The sequence below is a fragment of the Chelonoidis abingdonii genome, chromosome 3 (assembly GCF_003597395.2).
Source record: "Chelonoidis abingdonii isolate Lonesome George chromosome 3, CheloAbing_2.0, whole genome shotgun sequence".
Lineage (NCBI taxonomy): Eukaryota > Metazoa > Chordata > Testudines > Testudinidae > Chelonoidis > Chelonoidis abingdonii.
Genome location: NC_133771.1, coordinates 119,241,680 through 119,261,380, shown reverse-complemented (window position 1 = coordinate 119,261,380; position 19,701 = coordinate 119,241,680). Strand labels below are relative to the sequence as shown.

The following is a 19,701-nucleotide window of genomic DNA, read 5'->3' as shown; positions in this document are numbered from 1 at the left end:
AATCAGTCTCTCATGTTTCAAAATTGTAAGTAATAGCCAGGCAAGGTGGATTAGTCTTATTTTTGTTTTCTCAACCTGTAAATGTCCTTTTTTTTCCCCAAGAGGATTTTACCTCTGCTTGTTGTATCTTTGAACCTAAGGCTAGAGGGGTTTCCTCTGGGCTACACGAATTTGATTACCCTGTAAAGTATTTTCCATCCTGATTTTACAGAGATGATTTTTACCTTTCTTCTTTAATTAAAAGCTTTCTTTTTAAGAACCTGATTGATTTTTCCTTGTTTTAAGATCCAAGGGGATTGGATCTGGACTCACCAAGGATTGGTGGGGGAAAGAAGGGGAGATGGTTAATTTTTCATTGTTTTAAGATCCAAAGGGTTTGGATCTGTATTCACCAGGGAATTGGTGAAGTCCTTCAAGGCCACCCAGGGAGGGGAGAGTTTGTGGGGGACAGGAAGTGCTCCAGACACTGACATTTCTGGATGGTGGCAGAGTTACCAGATCTAAGCTAGTAATTAAGCTTAGAAGTGTCCATGCAGGTCCCCACATTTGTACCCTAAAGTTCAGAGTGGGGAAGGAATCTTGACAACTGTAAAGCGCCAATGTAGACAAGCCCTTTGTCAAGCAAAAGTGGGAGGAGGGTGTTGGGGATGAGAAGAATATTGTACAAAGTATTCCTCCTCTTTGCAGTCCTGGCACGGGGTCTCTGTTCTGCTGATCCAGGACCGCAGCCTTCCCCACACCTTGCACCTTGGTGTCTTGGGCCCCTTGGCTGTGCAAGAAGCTGTCTCCAGCCCTATTCTCAGTGCTGCTCTAGCCCTAATCCCAACCTCATCCCCCCTTAATTTCCAGCAACTGTAACAATAAAAATAGTTTAAAAATGAAAAAAAAACTTAAAAAATGAAAATAAAATAAGAAGTTGATATTAATTATCAAAATTAGTGAAAAAAAATTCTGCCAAGCCTAGATATAGTTAAAGGAATATACATGGCCTCGAGTATACCATACCATAAAGCCTTTCCCCTTATGGCTGAAATACCCATAAGCAGACTTCCTTCAAGATGCAAGCAGACACAAGGCAGATAGGCTGAAATCTTGCCTCTAGAGCTTACACTCCTCAGTAACCAGATGTTCAGAAGGAAGTGCCACAGGACAGATGAGGTGCCCTAACTGAGAGAGAGCTCATTTGTGGCTACATCATTAATCTGATGAGTGTTCACTATTACCTGCAGCCTGAAGAAGAATATTCCTAGAGTCAAAAGGGGTCTAAGAGACTGTCACACTCTTGCCTCTTCACTTTGGAAAAGCTTCTTGCTATAAATGGAACTGATGGGTAAGTATGCAGGAGCATCTCTCCCATGAAAGGAGCATGTACGCCCAGGCAGCACAAACTTCTAGTTTCAAGAGAAGCAAACTGATAGTGCTTCCTCCAGCTGAGTGGAAACAATCTGATCTACTATGCCGTGATTTGAGGACTTTCTTTAGAGCTACCAAGGACTTGCTTACATGGTGCCTGTATTAACACAAACTGGATACCTTTTCGTTTGTGCCAGCGCATCCACATGGGGCAGTTAGCAGCCAGCAGTTTGGTGTGCCCTGCAATTCACACCCCCGTAGTCCACACTGTGTTGCAGTGTAGACATAGGCCAAGATGATTTGGCGCTGCATCCTTTCTAACCAGGTAGCAACAAATCCTGTGAGAAAAGGCCCAGCCCTACATGTACAGGCTTTCAAACACAGTTGTATCAGGGCTCTATGTAATGCAATTATGTGAAAATAAACATTGCAACTTTAATAAAAATCTTGCAAATGCAGTAACTCAAAGCACTTGGAAACACTGCCCTGTCCTATGATCCCCTCTGGGTTATTAAATAATACCACTTTGGAAATTAGAACCTGCACTCTCTCAGGCCTGTCCTGACAGGCAAAAAGTGTGTTTTTTTCAATTGTGCTAGCTGAAGAAGACTGAAAAGCCCCATTAAGATGCATGGTAACACATATGATATATATGTTGTAGCTCCCCCCTGGACTACAACATAGCCAGCTAACAAACATAACAAGCAAATGTGCCTTCAGATGTGCTAGCTTGCATCTTACCAGACTGTCCACTACTGGCCTGTACTGTGAGGGTAGGTTGTAGAAATGGCTGTGATTCTTACCAGGTTATGGAAGTTGAACCCCTTAATCTCCCAGAATATTTTGCTCAATTTACCTAAATCCACTGAGTCAAAAGCTGTTCTGGGTACTGTGGGACAGGCAAGCAGAGGCAGTGCAACTGCAAGGATTAGAGTGCTCTTTGTGGAAGTGGAGAAAAACCACTCCTGAAATACCATGCTTGGAAAATTTGCACGGATTCCCTCTGTAATGGGATTGTTATCTGGTGAAGGCAAAGTTCTCATGATAGTGTGCCATGAAGTGACAATAGCCCCCCTAAAAATACTGGTGATACAAAACCAGAACTCAGTGCTCCACAGGAAATGGCTAGTAGATTCTTATTTCATTTCCCAGTCCTTCAAGCTATCCTCAGTGCTCTGTAACCTAGTCCATTCAGTGTAGACTTTTACTTACCATCTGTTACAACTGTTTCTGTCTGCTGTCCATTCAGCTCCCCTGGCTGGAGGTTCAGCTCCACTTGCTCTTCCGCTATACCATTAATGTTGGATATCTGTCCATTCTTCTGTAAAAGCTGTATTGGCAAGGGGTGGGGTGGAAGGGGAAAAAGAGAGGGATACGGGTAAAATGTATTGTAATTTTCAAGCTCAAAGTATCATTCCTTCTCTTCTTTCACATAATAAAAAAAATTCACCACTTCTAGGAATAGTTTCACATTCAAATTCATTTTTATATCCATATAGTTTGGGGGAAATATAAGTACTAGACACTTACATAGTGCTGTTCTTTTTTAAAGATGTTAATATTAACTTTAATAAACCATTCAATCATCAAAGCACCTCTGTGAGAGAAGTAGGTATCTGGGATCATATATTTTGTTAGTCTGCTGCATAGGATTTACTGAAGAACTCATCTTGCCACAGAATTGTGCAGCAGAATCTAACCTTGCATTTAAGAAATAATTTAAGATTCTAGCACTTATGATTGAGAAGAAAAACTTCTGAATGTGAACTGAATCTGACTGATGCAGTGGTATCTTCCTGGGTCTACAGACAGCCTGAAACAGTAGCTCAGAGATTGATTTTCAGCATTCAGTTTGGGGAATGTAGGGGGTTAGCTCTGAAGATCAATGATCATTTAAAATGTCAACAACATTATTGCCATGTCAGCTGTTGGGGAAGGGACTTTTGGGATGTGATCTAGGAGTTCAAGCCCTTCCCTCAAGATTTTTTCACATATGACCCCCTCCCCCCCAAAAAACCAAACCCAAACAAAACAAAAAACTGAAGCCCCAACCAATCCCTATGTACCCAAAATGAAAACCACTCTCACACCTTCCAGGATTATAAAAACTCTAACTGATCCTTGCCAAGATGCCAAAGCCAGCTGTTTCTTCTTCTTCTTCCAGACAACATTAAAAGGCTGTGAGTCTGTCATGGAGGTCACAGATTCCATGACTTTCCGGGACTTCTGCAGCGGACGGTGCAGCTGACCAGGGGGCCACCTGAGCAGCTCAGGCACCCCCTGGCCATCCGCACCGACCACCGCTGGGGCAGTCTCATCCCCTTGCCTCCTAGCATCCACAGGAATTTGGATGTGGGAGGAGGCTCAGGGCTGGGGCGTGGGAGGGGGTGAGGGCTCTGGGCAGCGCTTATCTGGGGGCGGGGGGGAAGGCGGCTACCCAGAAGCAGTGACATGTCCCTCCCTTAGCTCCTAGCTCTGTGCACTGTCTCTGTCCACAGGCAGCACCCCCGTAGCTCCCATTGGCTGCGATTCTCGGCCAATGAGATCTACGGAGCTGGTGTTTGGGGCAGCATGTGGAGCCCCCGGTCACGCTTTCACCTAGGAGACGAGGGATGTGTTGCCGCTTCCATGGAGGAGCAGAGCCAGGTAGGAGCCTGCCAACCTCACCAATCCCTACTCAGCAGCAGCAGGGGACCCAGGTTATGTACTGCTGCCCGCCCCTTCCCCACCGCTTCTCCTGTCCCAGTACCAGACCTGTCCAGACCGCCAGAGCATCCATGGCACCCCTGGCCTTCTGCCCTAGAATACCTGCAGTGCCCCTGGGCCACACCCTGCCCCAGAGCACCCAAGTTTTAGTTAGGAGTATACAGTACAAGTCATGGATACATCACAGGCCATGAATTTTTGTTTACTGCCTATGCCATGTCCATGGCTTTTACTAAAAATACCTGTGACTAAAACATAGTCTTAAACATCAACAATGGAGATTTGACTTGTTAATTCAAATACATGAGGTATATTGACCATGGAAATTTTGGGGCAGTGTAAAATAAACTAAAATAACATACAATATACTTGTATTATTCAGTTTCATATTTAAATCAGTCAGCAAAACCTTCCATCTTTTAAATTTAGCACTCAAGTACTAGAGAAATGAAGGTGCTTTACTACAGAATTTAGACCCAGCTTGCTGCACAATGCATGGATACTTGATTATCACCTCCATTTTGCAGTTGAGTAAACGAGGAAAACTAACCCAAGACAAGATGTCGATGGAATCTACACTGCACCTTTTGGGAAATCTCAACCACAATACCACAAGGGCGGCAGGCAGCTCCACTGGTGGCAGTGTTCATTCCACCAGCTCATCTAACCACACTCAGAGCAAGTCTAGATGACACAGTGGAAGCAAGAATACCCATGTCAACATAACAGCTTTCATTGTTGCTACATGTTTAAGGTACTTAACTTTACTACTGTAACCATTCCCACTGAAATCAGTGAGATAACTCGTAGTCAAATTAGGCATATGCTTAAGTGTTTGCAAGATTGGGGCCCAATTTCCTTCTGCAGAGAAGTCCCACGAAGGACTTTGTGTCAAATCCGGGCAAGGGCGGCTCTAGGTATTTTGCTGCCCCAAATACGACAGGCAGGCTGCCTTCAGCGGCAGCCTGCAGGAGGTCTGCCAAAGCCACAGGACCAGCGGATCCTCCGGAGGCATGCCTCCAAAGGCAGCCTGCCTGCCGCCCTCACGGTAACCAGCAGAGCGCCCCCCACGGCTCGCTGCTCCCAAGCACACGCTTGCTATGCCGGTGCCTGGAGCCGTCCCTGAATCCAGGATTAGAACAAGAGAGCTTGGTTCCCAGTCATGTATATAGACTATACCTCTCTGAAAAAAATATTTATATTGCTTCAAGGAATTTATTTATTTAGTGTGTGCATCGTTATCTAGACAAGCGATGGCATGTTCAGTGGCGTGATGCACAGTTCTTCTAGGCCATTGCTGAACCTAATCAGCAGGCATTCATTGACAATGTGCATCATCGGCTGTGTCACACCACAGCTATACAAAGGGCTCTCACGAAGGCCCCAGCGATACTGGTTGGTTGCACAGAGACCTTGCCTGGTCCTGAACCTGTTCAACACGGACCACTGGCACTGGGGCAGGTCAAAACCAGGCGAGCAAATTATGGGGTCGGCAACGAGGAACTGGTTAGGGATTACAACAGATATCCCATCCCTCTCGCCAAAGTGTTTCCACCCTAACATCCTGGTGTGGAAGATGAGATCATAATGGGCGATGTGACGGCAAACGCAGCTGGTGGTTTTAAAACGTCACTGTGCAGTGGAAGGCTTGAGTTGGCGTGTACTTTCTCCAGGACTTGCCAGTGGCAACCTCTCGTCTGATATGAGGAGGAGCAATATTGCTCAGAACTGGAAGCCATGGGAGTGAAGTCGGACGCAGGGTGCCAGAGATGATACACAGGATACGCATAGCGGCATGTAACTGTGTATCCACCAGTTCAAGGACTAGAATACTGTAAATGACCAAAGCTGTGTATTCTTTCTAACTAGGTTTAATTAAGCATAAGGCAATTAACATATGTTACCTTTGTCTAGGAACAAATTACAAGTGAATGAATATAAAAAGTCATATTTCTGCAGGAAATGTTTTCCCCAATATTGTTTGTTACAAATAACACCTAAAATTACTATAATGGCACAATTAAAGAAAAAAATCTCCGTATTTCAGCCTCTTTAATTTGTACTGTATTTTGTATATAGGTAATTTAACCTGTTTTTGTGGGTCTTCCACGGTAAGAGAGCTTTTTTTAAAATTTGAAATAAATTCATGAAAAAGCACAAAAATTGGCAGAGAAATTTAGGATAGTACCTGAAACTTAAGTAATTTTTTTAAATTAACTAAATATCCAGTTAATTGTGTCTCTCAAAGAGGTTTATGTAAGCTCAAAGAGAGCCCCTCTGCCTGGCAAGGAGTGTGGTTTGGTAGCTCCCACAATGGGAGATGGTACAATGAACAGGATGGGCCAGGTCCTGTGGGATTTCTAGCCTCTGTGCGACTTCTGGGGTAGGCTTGAGATCTTGCAGGATTCAGCACAGGATTTGGAGCTGTAATATCTCAAGGGATCTGGCACAAGATCAGGGCTGCCCGGGGGAGGGAGGGGGAGGGAGCAATTTGCCCCAGCCCCGCAGGGGCCCCCATGAGAGTTTTTCGGGGCCCCTAGAGTAGGGTCCTTCACTCGCTCCAGGGACCCTGGAAAATACTCGTGGGGCCCGGGCCCCTGGAGCTTCTTCTGCTCTGGGTCTTCGGTGGCAATTCGGCAACGGGAGCCCCCCGCTGCTGAAGACCCCAGGCCCCCTGAATCCTCTGGGCGGCCCTGCACAAGATTTGGAGCCATGATCAGAGCCCGGTACTCAGAAACACTTCCTGTTTGCTTGTTTCCCCACCCTCCCTTGTGTGCCCATACAGATGAGGACTCAGTGGGACAATCTCCCTGGGCTCTGCCTCCTGTTGCTGCATGTGGGTCAGGAGGCATGTAAGCTGGTGGGACTGTGTCTGAATCACTGTACCCAAGAGTGGTTCACTTTTGTGGTGCCTTGTGCGAAGCTGCTCTGGGGCCAACTCTGGCAGCAAGGTAAAGGATGCCTCCCCTCTCCTGTGTGCTCCCAGGTCTTGGGGAGGCTGTGGGGCTAGGAATTCCTAGGGGGGGCAAGGCTAAATTCCATCACCTGGGCAGATCCCAAGTGGAGATTCCTGGCTGCCTCAGGCTATGGGCCATGCCCATGAGGGGCTCCAGGACTTGAGTTGGTAGCAGCTGCTGTTGGATGTGTGAGTGAGCCCAGTCTGCCCCCTACCTGTGGGGTGGATTTTACCTGGTAACTCTGTCTTGCTATGTTAATCTAGTTGGTTCTTACCATGGGCCCATTACTGCTCCAGCAGGGCAGTGTGGTGGCTGGGCTGATCGCCCTGATCTGGGACTGGGTCTGACACTCCCTGGCTTAGTTTTTGCTCCTAGTACAGATCCCCTTTCTATCTGTGCATTTGTCTGTGCTTGTGGTCTCTCCCTAATCTCCTGTGAGACACTAGGCATACTTGCAGCCTATACATAAGTACAACATAGAAATTTGGATGTGCAAATGCAAACCTTCCATCATGGGCCATAGGTAGTGTATCTGGTGTTGATACTGCTGGTGATGAGATGTGGGCAGCAAGACTGTTTTAATCAGACACTTATTCGGGAGTGTCCATTTCCATTTCAAATATAGAAGGTCCTTCCCTACAGCAGTTTAAAGCCCTGCTTCAGACTGATGAACTTTAGTTGCAGGATTTGCACATTTACATAATTACACTAGGGCAACTTCCTTATTGTGGTTAGGAACTTAGGGCTTGGCTACACTGGAGAGTTGCAGCGCTGGTGATGGGGTTACAGCGCTGCAACTCACTCTGTGTACACACTTGAAAAGTCCAGCCAGCGCTGCAACTCCCTGGCTGCAGCGCTGGCTGTACACCTGGTCTGCTTGGGGTGTAGCGATTCTAGTGCTGGTGATGCAGTGCTGCTCATCGGGGTGGACACCAAAAGCGCTGTTATTGGCCTCCAGAGTACTAGGAGGTATCCTAGCATACCTTTTCAGCCACTCTGCTCATCGTTTCACACTCCACTGCCCTGGGCTCAGGTGACCCGCCCTGTAAAGCCCCGGGAATTTTAAAAATCTCCTTCTTGTTTGCTCAGCCAGGTGTGGAGTGCAATCAATCAATCAATCAATCACTGACCATGCCTCCCCCAAACGAGCCCCAGCATGGAGCAATGGCGAGCTGCAGGACCTCATCAGTGTTTGGGGTGAGGAAGCTGTGCAGTCACAGCTGCGCTCCAGCTGTAGAAATTATGATACCTATGGGCAGATATCAAAGTCCATGCTGTACTGATCTCGCGTCTGGAAAAAACGTCCGGCTGCAGCTTCTGAACAGACCACTGTTCCGAAGATGCGTGCATCATGCATCTTCCACGGCAGCCTGTGTACATGTCGGTGAAACGCCCACGGTGATCTACAAGCACCTGGAGAACCATAGAGAAATATCCCTTCATTAATGCTCTCTGATGCTGGTGGAGTGTGCCAGAATAGGAATATGGCGTCCCATCTATCGCCCTCCACAGTTAGGGAAAGCCCATTTGTCAATAAGCACCAAATGTCTGCCGTCCCAGCACGTTTCTCTAGCAGATCGAAATGGCCAGCAAAACTGCATCAACATCACTTCATGTCGACTGTCCACTCCACAACGGTTCGCGACCGCGTAAGCTCCTAGTGCCCATCTTCCAGACTGCCATATAGCCACGCTTCCAGTGCACAGGGCAGCTCTCAACTCGTCCTGCCGCAGGTGGGGCAGGCTCAGCAACAGCCATGAAAGTGGTCTTTCTCATACGATAAGTCGCAGCCACCTGCTCGTTCAAACTGCAACCATGCTACCCACCATCCTCAGTGCTTATTCCCGACCCAAAGCGCGTCCAGTCCAGGGCTGACACGTCCAATTACTGCACACAATTAAGTCAACCATGCGTACGCGAATCAATCAATCGCGCGACTCCTCACGTCATTGGAGCTGAAAGGAATAGCCTAACTGCCAAATGTGATGTCTGGCGACATTCATCACAAAAGTCTTCAGCACTCGGAGCTCCATTCTTAACAAACCCATGCGCAACTCACAATGGCACCAAACTGCTGGGATGTGTAGCGATCACCAACGGGGCGTTGGCCCAAGGAACGCGAATGACCCGCACCCTCGTCCCCTTCCACAACCCACAGCGCCAAAATGACGAGTGCTCTGTGCGATACTGCCACAAGCACCACCCAGCAATAGTCTGCAAGCACTGATGGGCTCCATTTGCCCTGATAGCGTTTCTCCATTGTTGCAATGTCCTGGTGAAATCGCTCGCCGTGCTCGTCGCTCACTGCTCCGCAGTTCGTGGAAAAAAATCTAGATGAGAGTGCAAAAAATGTATCTTTAGTGACATGTTGCAACCAAGGCTTTTGTATGCCTTGAGGAGGTTTTCCACCAACAACCTGTAGTTGTCTGCCTTGTTGTTTCCGAGAAAATTTATTGCCACTAACTGGAAGGCTTTCCATGCCGTCTTTTCCTTGCCACGCAGTGCATGGTCAAATGCATCATCTCGAAGAAGTTCACGAATCTGAGGACCAACAAAGACACCTTCCTTTATCTTAGCTTCACTTAACCTTGGAAATTTTCCACAGAGGTACTTGAAAGCTGCTTGTGTTTTGTCAATGGCCTTGACAAAGTTCTTCATCAGACCCAGCTTGATGTGTAAGGGTGGTAACAAAATCTTCCTTGATTCAACAAGTGGGTGGATGCTGAACACTTTTCCTCCCAGGCTCCAATGACTGTCAGAGTGGCCAATCTTTCTTGATGTAGTGGGAATCTCTTGCACGACTATCCCATTCGCAGAGAAAACAGCAGTACTTTGTGTATCCAGTCTGCAGACCAAGCAAGAGAGCAACAACCTTCAATTCTGCAAAGGGCCATAACGGGATACGCTGCAGTGCACGTTAAAGTAAAGGAGCTGCGGAGTGCTATTGCAAAGCTCATGAGGGAAACCACCGCTCACGTGCTGCCCCACGACCTGCCGTTTTTACAATGAGCTGGATGGGATACTTGGGTGTGACCCCACTGCCAATCCGAGGACACGATGGACAGTTCAGAGCCGGGAGAGGAGGGGGAGGAGGGTGTGGAGGAACCTGAGAGTGAGGGTACTGGGTGGTGGGAGACACCCCGGAGTCCCAGGAGGCATGCAACCAGGAGCTCTTCTCAAGCCAGAGGAAGCTAGCCAGTTGCAGCAGCTGGAACTTGTGGTGAAGAAGAAGCAGAGGAGCCCTTTCCGTAAACAGCTTTTATTTTAAGGAGGGAAATTGTTTTGGGAGAGGAGTGGGGGCGGGGGGTTATGGCTGCCTGCATGCATGCATGCCTAGATGTGGAATAGCCCATTGATTTGGTCTATCACGTCGCGGTAATCGGCTCTGTAATCTCTGCAAAAGTTTCAGCCAGAGCGTGGGCAATGTGCTTGGCAAGTTTATAGGGAGAGCAACCATGGTCCTTGTCCCTGTCAGACTAACGCGTCCCGCCACTGTGCCGTGAGGGGTGGGGGGACCATTGCTGCACATAGCAGCTGCATAGAGACCAGGGCGAATCCACATTGCTGGAGAAGACCCTCCCGCTCTTCCCAGGTGACCGGAGCAGCGATATATCTGGAAGGATAAAATCCTGTGGAAAATGTAGGGACACCGTTCAGTGCACTTTCCCCAGCTGCTCTCTGCTTTCCCAATGCACAGAAACCCAGTGAGCCCTGACTCAGGCACTCCCCTTCCAGCGGAGTCGTGCGAAAACACTGATTCCAGAGTAACTGCTGTGCCAATTGTGGGGGTGGTGTTCAGTTGCACTTTCCCCCCAGCTCTCTCTGCTTTCCAATGCACAGAAACCCCAGTGAGCCCTGAATCAAGCAGCTCCCCTTCCCAGGTGAGTCGCGGCAGAAACATGGATTCATCAATCACTCAGTCCCCATTACTCACCGTGTCTTCGCTGCTGTGGCCTCTCTGTGCTATGTTTGCTATGTGTAAATGATGCTACAAATAGTCTACAAACTCTTCACTGTGATTATAAACAATGCAGCCTCTGTAATAAATGTTTCTATTCTGTTTTTTTTTTAAGTGTCCTTGAATCTCCGGCCCTATCACGGACTTGAAAGACTACAGAACTTGAGGAGGAAACCAAGGAAAAATAAAGAAGATTTGGTGAAAGCAGTTATGAATCAGTATGCAGAGAGAATAGAGGCTGCAGGACTGGAGAGAGAAAATGCACCAGTGGAGGGAAACAGAAAGCAGGAAAAAGGAACTGCGTAAGAAGAAAGCACAAAGCAGCTGATAAGCTCCTGGCGCGCCAAACGGACTGTATGCAGTCACTGGTAGCCATGCAGGCAGATCAATACAGTGCTAACCCACTCCCATCCAAAGCTCTCTCCGGCCTGGTCTACACTACGCGTTTAAATCGATTTAATGGCCGTTAAATCGATTTAACGCTGTTCCCGTCCACACACAAGCGCCCTTTATATCGAAATAAAGGGCTCTTTAAATCGATTTCTGTACTCCACCTGACGAGAGGAGTAGCGCTAAATTCGATATTAACAGTTTGGATTACAGTTAGTGTGGACGGAAATCGACGTTATTGGCCTCCGGACGGTATCCCAGAGTGCAACACTGACCGCTCTGGACAGTGATCTGAACTCGGATGCAGCGGGCAGGTAAACAGAAAAGCCCCCGAACTTTTGAATACATTCCTCGTTGCCAGCGTGGAGCTCTGATCAGCACGGCTGGCGATGCAGTCTCAAATCCAAAAAGAGCTCCAGCATAGACCGTACGGGAGATACTAGATCTGATCGCTGTATGGGGGACAAATCTGTTGTATCCAGCTCCGTTACAAAACATGAAATGCCAAAGTGTTTGAATAAAAAACTCCAGAGATACACAGCGCTGCGTCACAAGCGTAACGGGAAGCCAGAGACTCAAATGGACGCTCATGGATGGAGGTACTGAGGACTCCAGCTATCCACAGTCCACAGCAGTCTCTTAAAATTATTTGCATTCTTGCTGAGCTCCCAATGTCTGTAGGTTCAAACACAGTGTCTGGCGTGGTTCAGGGAACAGCTCCTCAGTTTCTTTCCCCCCCCCCACACGTGAAAAAAAAGGAAAGAAATCATTCCTTGACTACTTCAATGTACCCTATGTGTACTGAATGCTGCTGGTAGACGGGATGCTACAGCAGTGAAGAGCGAGTATCCGCTCCTCTCCCTCTCCCCCCTCGCCGGGTGTAGACGGTGCAGAAGGACTGCCCACCATCCTCGAGAACCCATGCCTGATAATTGCTCAATATTGAGAGGCAATTATTCCTGTTACTCCCAGTAGATAGGACAGAACGGCTAATAACCAGCTTCATCATCGAAACTGGGGGCTGAAAATTTTGAAAGCAAAATTGGGATTGACTTGCTGCAATGAGTCAATTCCTCCTTATGGTTTCTAAAAATAGAGTCCATCCTGCCTGGACTGTCATAGCCCCGGGAGGCTGCCTCCAAGTGCCTCCCCCCACCTCATTTTATCTCACTAACAAGTCTCTGCTTCTATTCTTGTATTCCTTACAACTTTCATGACATAAATGGGGAGGGCACTGCCACGTAGCCAGGAAGGTTTGATGGAGGAGAAAGCAACGGGTGCAGGTTCTTGAAGGGGCAACCCTGTGAATACTGACACGGAGCAGCTGTGCTCTCTGATACACTGGTCTGTATTACACTGCCTATTATTCTAGGCAGGACGGACTCTATTTTTAGAAACCATAAGGGAGGAATTGACTCATTGCAGTGAGTCATTCCCAATTTTGCTTTCAAAATTTTCAGCCAGGGCACTCATGATAGCAGCGGACAGTACAGAGAGGGAGAGATAACCGTCATCTCATTGCCAGTTTTCTCCGGCAGTAGCGGTACAGAACGACAGGTAACCATCTCTGCTATCTTGCAAAAGCAAGTGAATTGCTGCTGTGTAGCACTGGAGTATGCCTCTCTCTCCGCGGCATCCAGTACACATACGGTGCTGGAAAAAAAAAAAAGCTGAACGGGCTCCATGGTTGCCGTGCTATGGCGTCTGCCAGGGCAATCCAGGGAAAAACGGCGCGAAAGGATTGTCAGGTGATGTTTTCCCGCGAGGAAGGAATGACTGACGACATTTACAGAACCCCCCGCGACCATTAACATTCACCCTGAATTCAAGAGGCGGGGGAGACTGCGGGAACTATGGATAGCTACGGAAGCTACCACACAATGGAACGCTTCAGAAATCGACGTTAGCCTCGGAGCATGGACGCACAACGCCGAATTACTGTGCCTATGTGGCCGCAAGAATCGAATTATAATATCAGTTTTATAAAACCGATTTTAGCAAATTCAATTTTATCCCGTAGTGTAGACGTGGCCTCCTTGTGCCCCACTGTTTGCTCAAAACCCCCTTCTCCAGCATCCTGGTTCTTACCACCCAGCTGCTCCCACTGTATGTTTACCTACCAGCCAGAGAACTACGACCCTTACCCTATGCACTCAACCCCAACCCACATCACCATGCAGCATAGTAATCCTGAAGTGCAGCAGGCATTGCACAGCACTCCAGGACAGATTAAAACATCTGACTGTACAGTCATCACCCTACCCCCTGCCCTTTTATGTACTGTATTTTAATAAAGGATTTCTTGGCTTTTAAAACAGTTTTTTATTATTGCAGAAAGTGAAACATACTGTACCCCAAGGGAAAAAATCATTGTAACCACTGCACTTAACTCCAGTGCAAGGCACCAACATTACTGTTGGCTTTCAGCCTCAAATTGCTCCTCAAGGAATCCCTAATCCTTGAAGCCGTGCTGGCCTCTCTATAGCCCTCTCTCTGGCTGTGCAAATTCAGCCTCCAGGCGTTGAACCTCGAGGTCCATTCATCACTGAATGTTTCACCCTTCTTCACAAATATTATGGAGGATACAGCACGCGGATATAACGCGGAGATGCTGCTTTCCCCAAGTCTAGCTTCCATAAAGACACTCCAGCGCCCTTTTAAACGGCCAAAAGCACATTCCACAGTCATTCTTCACCGGCTCAGCCTGTAGTTGAACTGGTCCTTGCTCCTGTCAAGCTTCCTGTGTACAGTTTCATGAGCCAAGGCATTAACGGTAAGCGGGGTCTCCAAGGATCACAATGGGCATTTCGACATCCCCTACTGTGATCTTGCGGTCTGGAAAAAAAGTCCGGCCTGCAGCTTCCTGAACAGGCCACTGTTCAAAGATGCGTGCATCATGCATCTTCCAGGCAGCCTGTGTACATGTCGGTGAAACGCCCACGGTGATCTACAAGCACCTGGAGAACCATAGAGAAATATCCCTTCATTAATGTACTCTGATGCTGGTGGAGTGGTGCCAGAATAGGAATTATGCTCTCCCAACAGCGCTGCAACTGCTGCAAATGTGGCCACACTGCAGCGCTGGTAGCTGTCAGTGTGGCCACACTGCAGCACTGTTCCTACACAGCTGTACGAACACAGCTGTAACTCCCAGCGCTGCACATTTCCAAGTGTAGCCATACCCTTAGACTGTAGAGACTGTATCAAGTGTCTCACTCCAAAGATGGGACATTTCCACTCCTAAACATACCGATTATCTCTGTTCCTCCTTCCTGAACTAGAATAATCTTTGTCCAGGAGAATGCAGCCTTTTAAATTCTAATGTACAAGCTGAAGGAGAGCAATCATTTGCAATTGGAAGGCAAATGACTACTCCCTCACCTTGCTGAGCCCCACCCTGTCCAATGGAAACCAAGACAATAGAGGTATGAATAGATTATCTAGTGAAAGATGCTTGAAAAGCCCTGTGATAATCATCCATTGAGCAAACAGTGGTGGGAAGGAGCTTGTATGTGAGACTGTGCAGAACTGAGCTGATTGTTAGCTTAGCTTAGCCAGGTAGTGTCTCAACAGAGACATCCCCCTCCAATGAACCCTTGCTTATAGAGCCAAAGTGACTCTGCTTGTCAAGTTAGGAGCTGCCTCTGCATTAGAATTTCTGCCATTCTGTGAATATGGATAAATATGGCAGCCTCTGATGTACCTCTGTCCCTCAGTGCTCCTAAGACTGAGCATGTCACCAAAGCATGATGCAGCCTTCAGCTTTGCTGGGCTGCAGTCTGGTCTGTTAAATGGGAGAATTTGAGCCCCATGTCCTAACTGTAGCCTCAAGTCAAGGCATTAGTGTAGGTGGAAGCTTAACCCCCATTCTGTAGCCAATGCCTGCATTATTAGACTATGCCTTAAAAATGACTTTCAGTATATCTATCTCTGTCCTTGCATACCATTCCTGCTCAAACACATCAGTCAGTACCAGTGAAGAATTCTTCCAGTCAGATGGGTGGTTCATGGACCTGGCCACTGTGCGAGCACACCAGTCATTTGCTAGATGAACTGAACACTCATTACTAGATACCTAAATGGTGGAAATGGCTCAACTTTGGAATTTTTTCCTGCTCTCTCCTTGCGTGCCCTCAAGTCAGCATGGGGAGTGCAGTTCCAGTGCTAAATGAGAAGAACCACCCCAGAAATGGAGTCCTACTTGCTCCAAATAGTCCATGCTTGTCAAATGTGCACATTGTGATCTCAGCAGAGACTTGTCTCAGTCTGTCTCCTCTGTACTCCCTGACAGCAGCTGGAATGCATGTAACTCCACGCATGCTGGATTTAAGGACAGGACACCAGGGCTTATTTTCGCTCATGTCTTCCCCACCACCTATGAAAGTGAGAGATTTGCCTTCCTAGCATGGGGCACAGCAGCCCTTCATAGGGAAGGGAAGTAGTGAGTTCACCTGCATGGAATCCTTAATGTGACTAAGGCTCTCAAAGCACTCTCTCTTCTGTGTAGAGATGTTTAACAATTAACATCACCAAACAGAAACATTCATCCAATATTCATTTCACAGCCAAGCACGTGCCTGAGCTTAACAACAGCATAGCTGATGTTCTCTCAGGGCTTGTCTACACTGGCAAGTTTCTGCACAGTAAAGCAGTTTTTTGCGCTCAAACTGCAGATGTGTACACACTGCAAAAAAAACACCTGAGAGAGAATCATATGGCTATTTGTGCAGAGCCACAAGGTTGCAGATTTCTCGAGCCATCTAGACAAACTTATGTGTAGTGCTGGGGAGGAGCCGGTGGTCGTGGTACATGTAGGTACCAATGACATAGGCAACGGTAGGAGAGACATCCTGGAAACCAAATTTAGGCTGCTAGGGAAGAGACTGAAATCTAGGACCTCTATGGTGGCATTCTCAGAAATGCGCCCAGTTTCATGCACAGGGCCAGGTAGGCAGGCAGAGCTTTAGAATCTCAATGCGTGGATGAGACGATGATGTAGAGAGGAGGGGTTTACGTTCATTAGGAACTGGGGAAACTTTTGGGATGGGGGGAGCCTATACAGGAGAGATGGGCTCCACCTAAGCCAAAGTGGAACCAGACTGCTGGCACTAAACATGTAAAAAGGTTGTAAGAGCAGTTTTTTACTAGGGTGGGGAAATAAGCCAACGCTGCAAAAGAGCATGTGGATCGGACAACAAGACTTCATCTTAGAGAGAACATGATAGAGATTGTCTAGGTAAAGTCCAGACAGAGGATGAGAAAGATAAGTAAGCCCAAATCAATAGGAAACGTCACAATAAAAAGGATCTGACACATCAGAAAAGGGCAACCAATAAACATGACAATTTTTAAAAGTGCCTGTACACAAAATAATTCTAATAAATAAGATGGTGAACTAAGGCTTGTGAAAAGAAGGATATGATAAATAGCATCACAGAAACCTGGAGCTAGGAAGACATCAAGGGACACAATCATCCGGTACAAAATAATCGGAAAGACCGAACGGCTCATGCAGGGAGGGGGGGGAGGTGGCACCTATAGTGAATAGAAATTAGAATCAATGAAGTAAAAATCTTAATATCCACATTCCATAGAATCATCGATAGTATTTTCAATGCTCTAAAAGAATAACTAAAATTAGGGACTACTTGACCACCTGAACAAAGGGCAGTGATGGATTGAAAACGCTAAGGGAAATAGAGAGGCTACAAAATTAAAACTCAGTAATATGGGATTCAATTATCCCCAATCGTGACTAGGAACATTCACCTCAGGACGAAAATGCAGAGACCCAAATTTCTCATACTTAAAATACGCTCAGAACTGGTTACAGAAACTCCAACAAAGAAGAGGCAAACAATAGATTTAGTCAGAGTGAAGGCAGGACTGGCGCAAGAGTAATATATCCAGGACCCTGGAAATGTGAAGAGAGAGATAACATTTAACACGCTTGAGGACAACAATCTTTCTAATCATCGCCAACATTGTGCATTCATTAAATATGATAAAAAGGGGAACTAGCAAAAATGAGGGGTTATTAAACAGAAATCAAAAGGTACAGTACAAAGAAATCCTGTGCAACTGCATGGTGACTTTAAAGACACCAAATAAGGGCCAACTTAAATCTATCCCAAAAAGAACAGAGTCAGAAACTAAAAAAAGACCAAAATGGCTGTAACAATCAGGTAACAGAAGCAGGAGAGATAAAAAGATTTCCTTTAAAAAGTGGATTCAAATCCTAGTGAGGAAAATAAACGGACATAAACATTCAAATAAAAAGTGTAAAAATGTAATAAAGAAAAGCCCAAGAGAGGGAAGAACGCTAGCCAAACTCAAAAGTAATAACATAAAATGTTAAGAACAGCAAAGAGGAAGCTCTAACAACCCCATGGACCCCTTCGATTGAAGAGATAGAAAAGAGGCTTAAAGACATAAAAGCATTGTGGAGAGAAAACTAAACAAATTATCTGCTTTCAGTTTCACAGCTGAGGGTCGTAGGGAGATTCCAAATACCTGAGACACTTTTTGTGTAGTAATACTCAGACGTCACAGATTGAACTCCTACGAGGGGTTTGATAATGATAATTTAACATTAACAAGTCACCGGGACAGATGCATTCACCCAAGTCTCAAAGAATACAAATGTGAATTTGCGGACTATTATAAGGTTTGTAACTGGTCTTTAAATTGGCTTCTGTACCCAATGACTGAAGCAGCTAACGTAAGCCATATTTAAAAAGAGCGCTAGGGGCGATCCCAGCAATACAAGACCGATAAGTCTAATATCAGACCGGCAAATTAGGCGAAACAATAGTAAAAGATAAATTGCAAACACAGAGAACATAATGTGGGCTCAAAGTAACAGGTTCTCCTGTAAGGGACTGTGTCTAACTATCTATATAGTTCTTTGAAGAGGTCACACAAACATGTGACCAAGGATCCAGTGGACAGAGTGTAAACTAGATTTCAGAAAGCCTTTGACAAGGTCTCCCAAAGGTCTATGTAAAGTTAACTGTGCATGTTAAAAGAAAGTCCTTTATGGACTGAGAACGTTTTAAAAGACAGGGAGCAAGGTAGCATATGGTAATCCAGAATGGAGAGGGTAACTAGTGGTTCCAGGGTCAGCCCTGGACAATCTACTTTATCATATATGATCTGGAAAGGGGTAAAGAGGAGGTGCAAAGTTGCAATGATTATTGAACGTTCAAGATAGTTAAGACCAAAATGACTGCTGAGAACTCAAAATCTCACAAAACTTAAAGTGATTGCGACAACAAAATGGAAAATGAATCATACATGAGGCATAATTAAGTAGATGCACATTGGAAAATACACCCAAACTATACATTCATTATATTGGGCTAATTAGCACACATAGGAAGAAAAATATCTGGAGCATCGTGCGTAGTCTTGAAAGTCCGCCAGTTCGCAGGCGTCAAAAAGCAAAGGATGTTAGGCCTAGACATTCAAGGATAGAGAATAAGACAGAGAACATCTTTATGCTTATATCATAATCGATAGTACGCCCAACTTAATACTGCGAACAGATTGTGTGCCCATTCCCAAAAACAGACGTACTAGAAGGTCAGAGAAAGACACTCAACCTAAAAGCATTAGTATTGAAGGAGAAGCAACAGAGGGGATTAACAGACGCGTGAGACTTCTCTCAGCTGGAAAGAGAGACTACGGGGATATGATAAGTAATATAAATATATGTGGGGAAATAGAACAGGAAAGTTATTTACTTTTCCCTATATATACAAACTAGGAGTCACCAAATGAAACTTATTAGCAGCAAGTTAAACAATAAAAGGAAGTTCTTCTCACATCGCGCACAGTCACTGTTGAACTCCTTGCCTGAGGAGTTGCAAGGCTAGACTACAACAGCGTTTAAAAGAAAACTGATAAATCATGGCGGTTAAGTCCATTAATGGCTATTAGCCACGATGGGTAAGTAATGGTGTCCTAGACTCTGTTTGTCAGAGTGTGGAGATGAATGCAGGAAGAATCACTTGATCATTACCTGTTAGGTTCACTCCCTCTGGGGCACCTGGCATTGGCCACTGTTGGTAGACAGGATACTGGGCTAGATGGAACTTTGTTCAGACCCAGTATGGCCATTCTTATGTTATGTTCTTATGTTGAAACACTCTCTGTTCCCCAAAACACATTGTCTCTCTCCCTCCCTCCATACACACACACTCCCTCGCCCCGGCCAACTTCAGTTGAAAAGCAGCTGGCAATGTAGTAGGATGTCCATGCAACAATGGGATTGGGGAACCTCCATCATGTGATGCTGTGCCTGCCCCCATGAGGCATTGCAAACTCTTCCCAAAG

The 19,701-nt window shown here is 46.3% G+C and overlaps 1 protein-coding gene across 1 annotated transcript in view; it reads right to left on the bottom strand.

Annotated features, from left to right (window-relative positions):
- The window catches only part of AKAP12 (A-kinase anchoring protein 12), a 141,593-nt gene that overhangs the window by 48,888 nt on the left and 73,004 nt on the right, over positions 1-19,701 (bottom strand). The window contains exon 2 of the mRNA XM_032782455.2: positions 2,566-2,683. Coding sequence (XP_032638346.1) covers positions 2,566-2,683 — 118 coding nt within the window. The remainder of the gene's footprint in view (positions 1-2,565; positions 2,684-19,701) is intronic.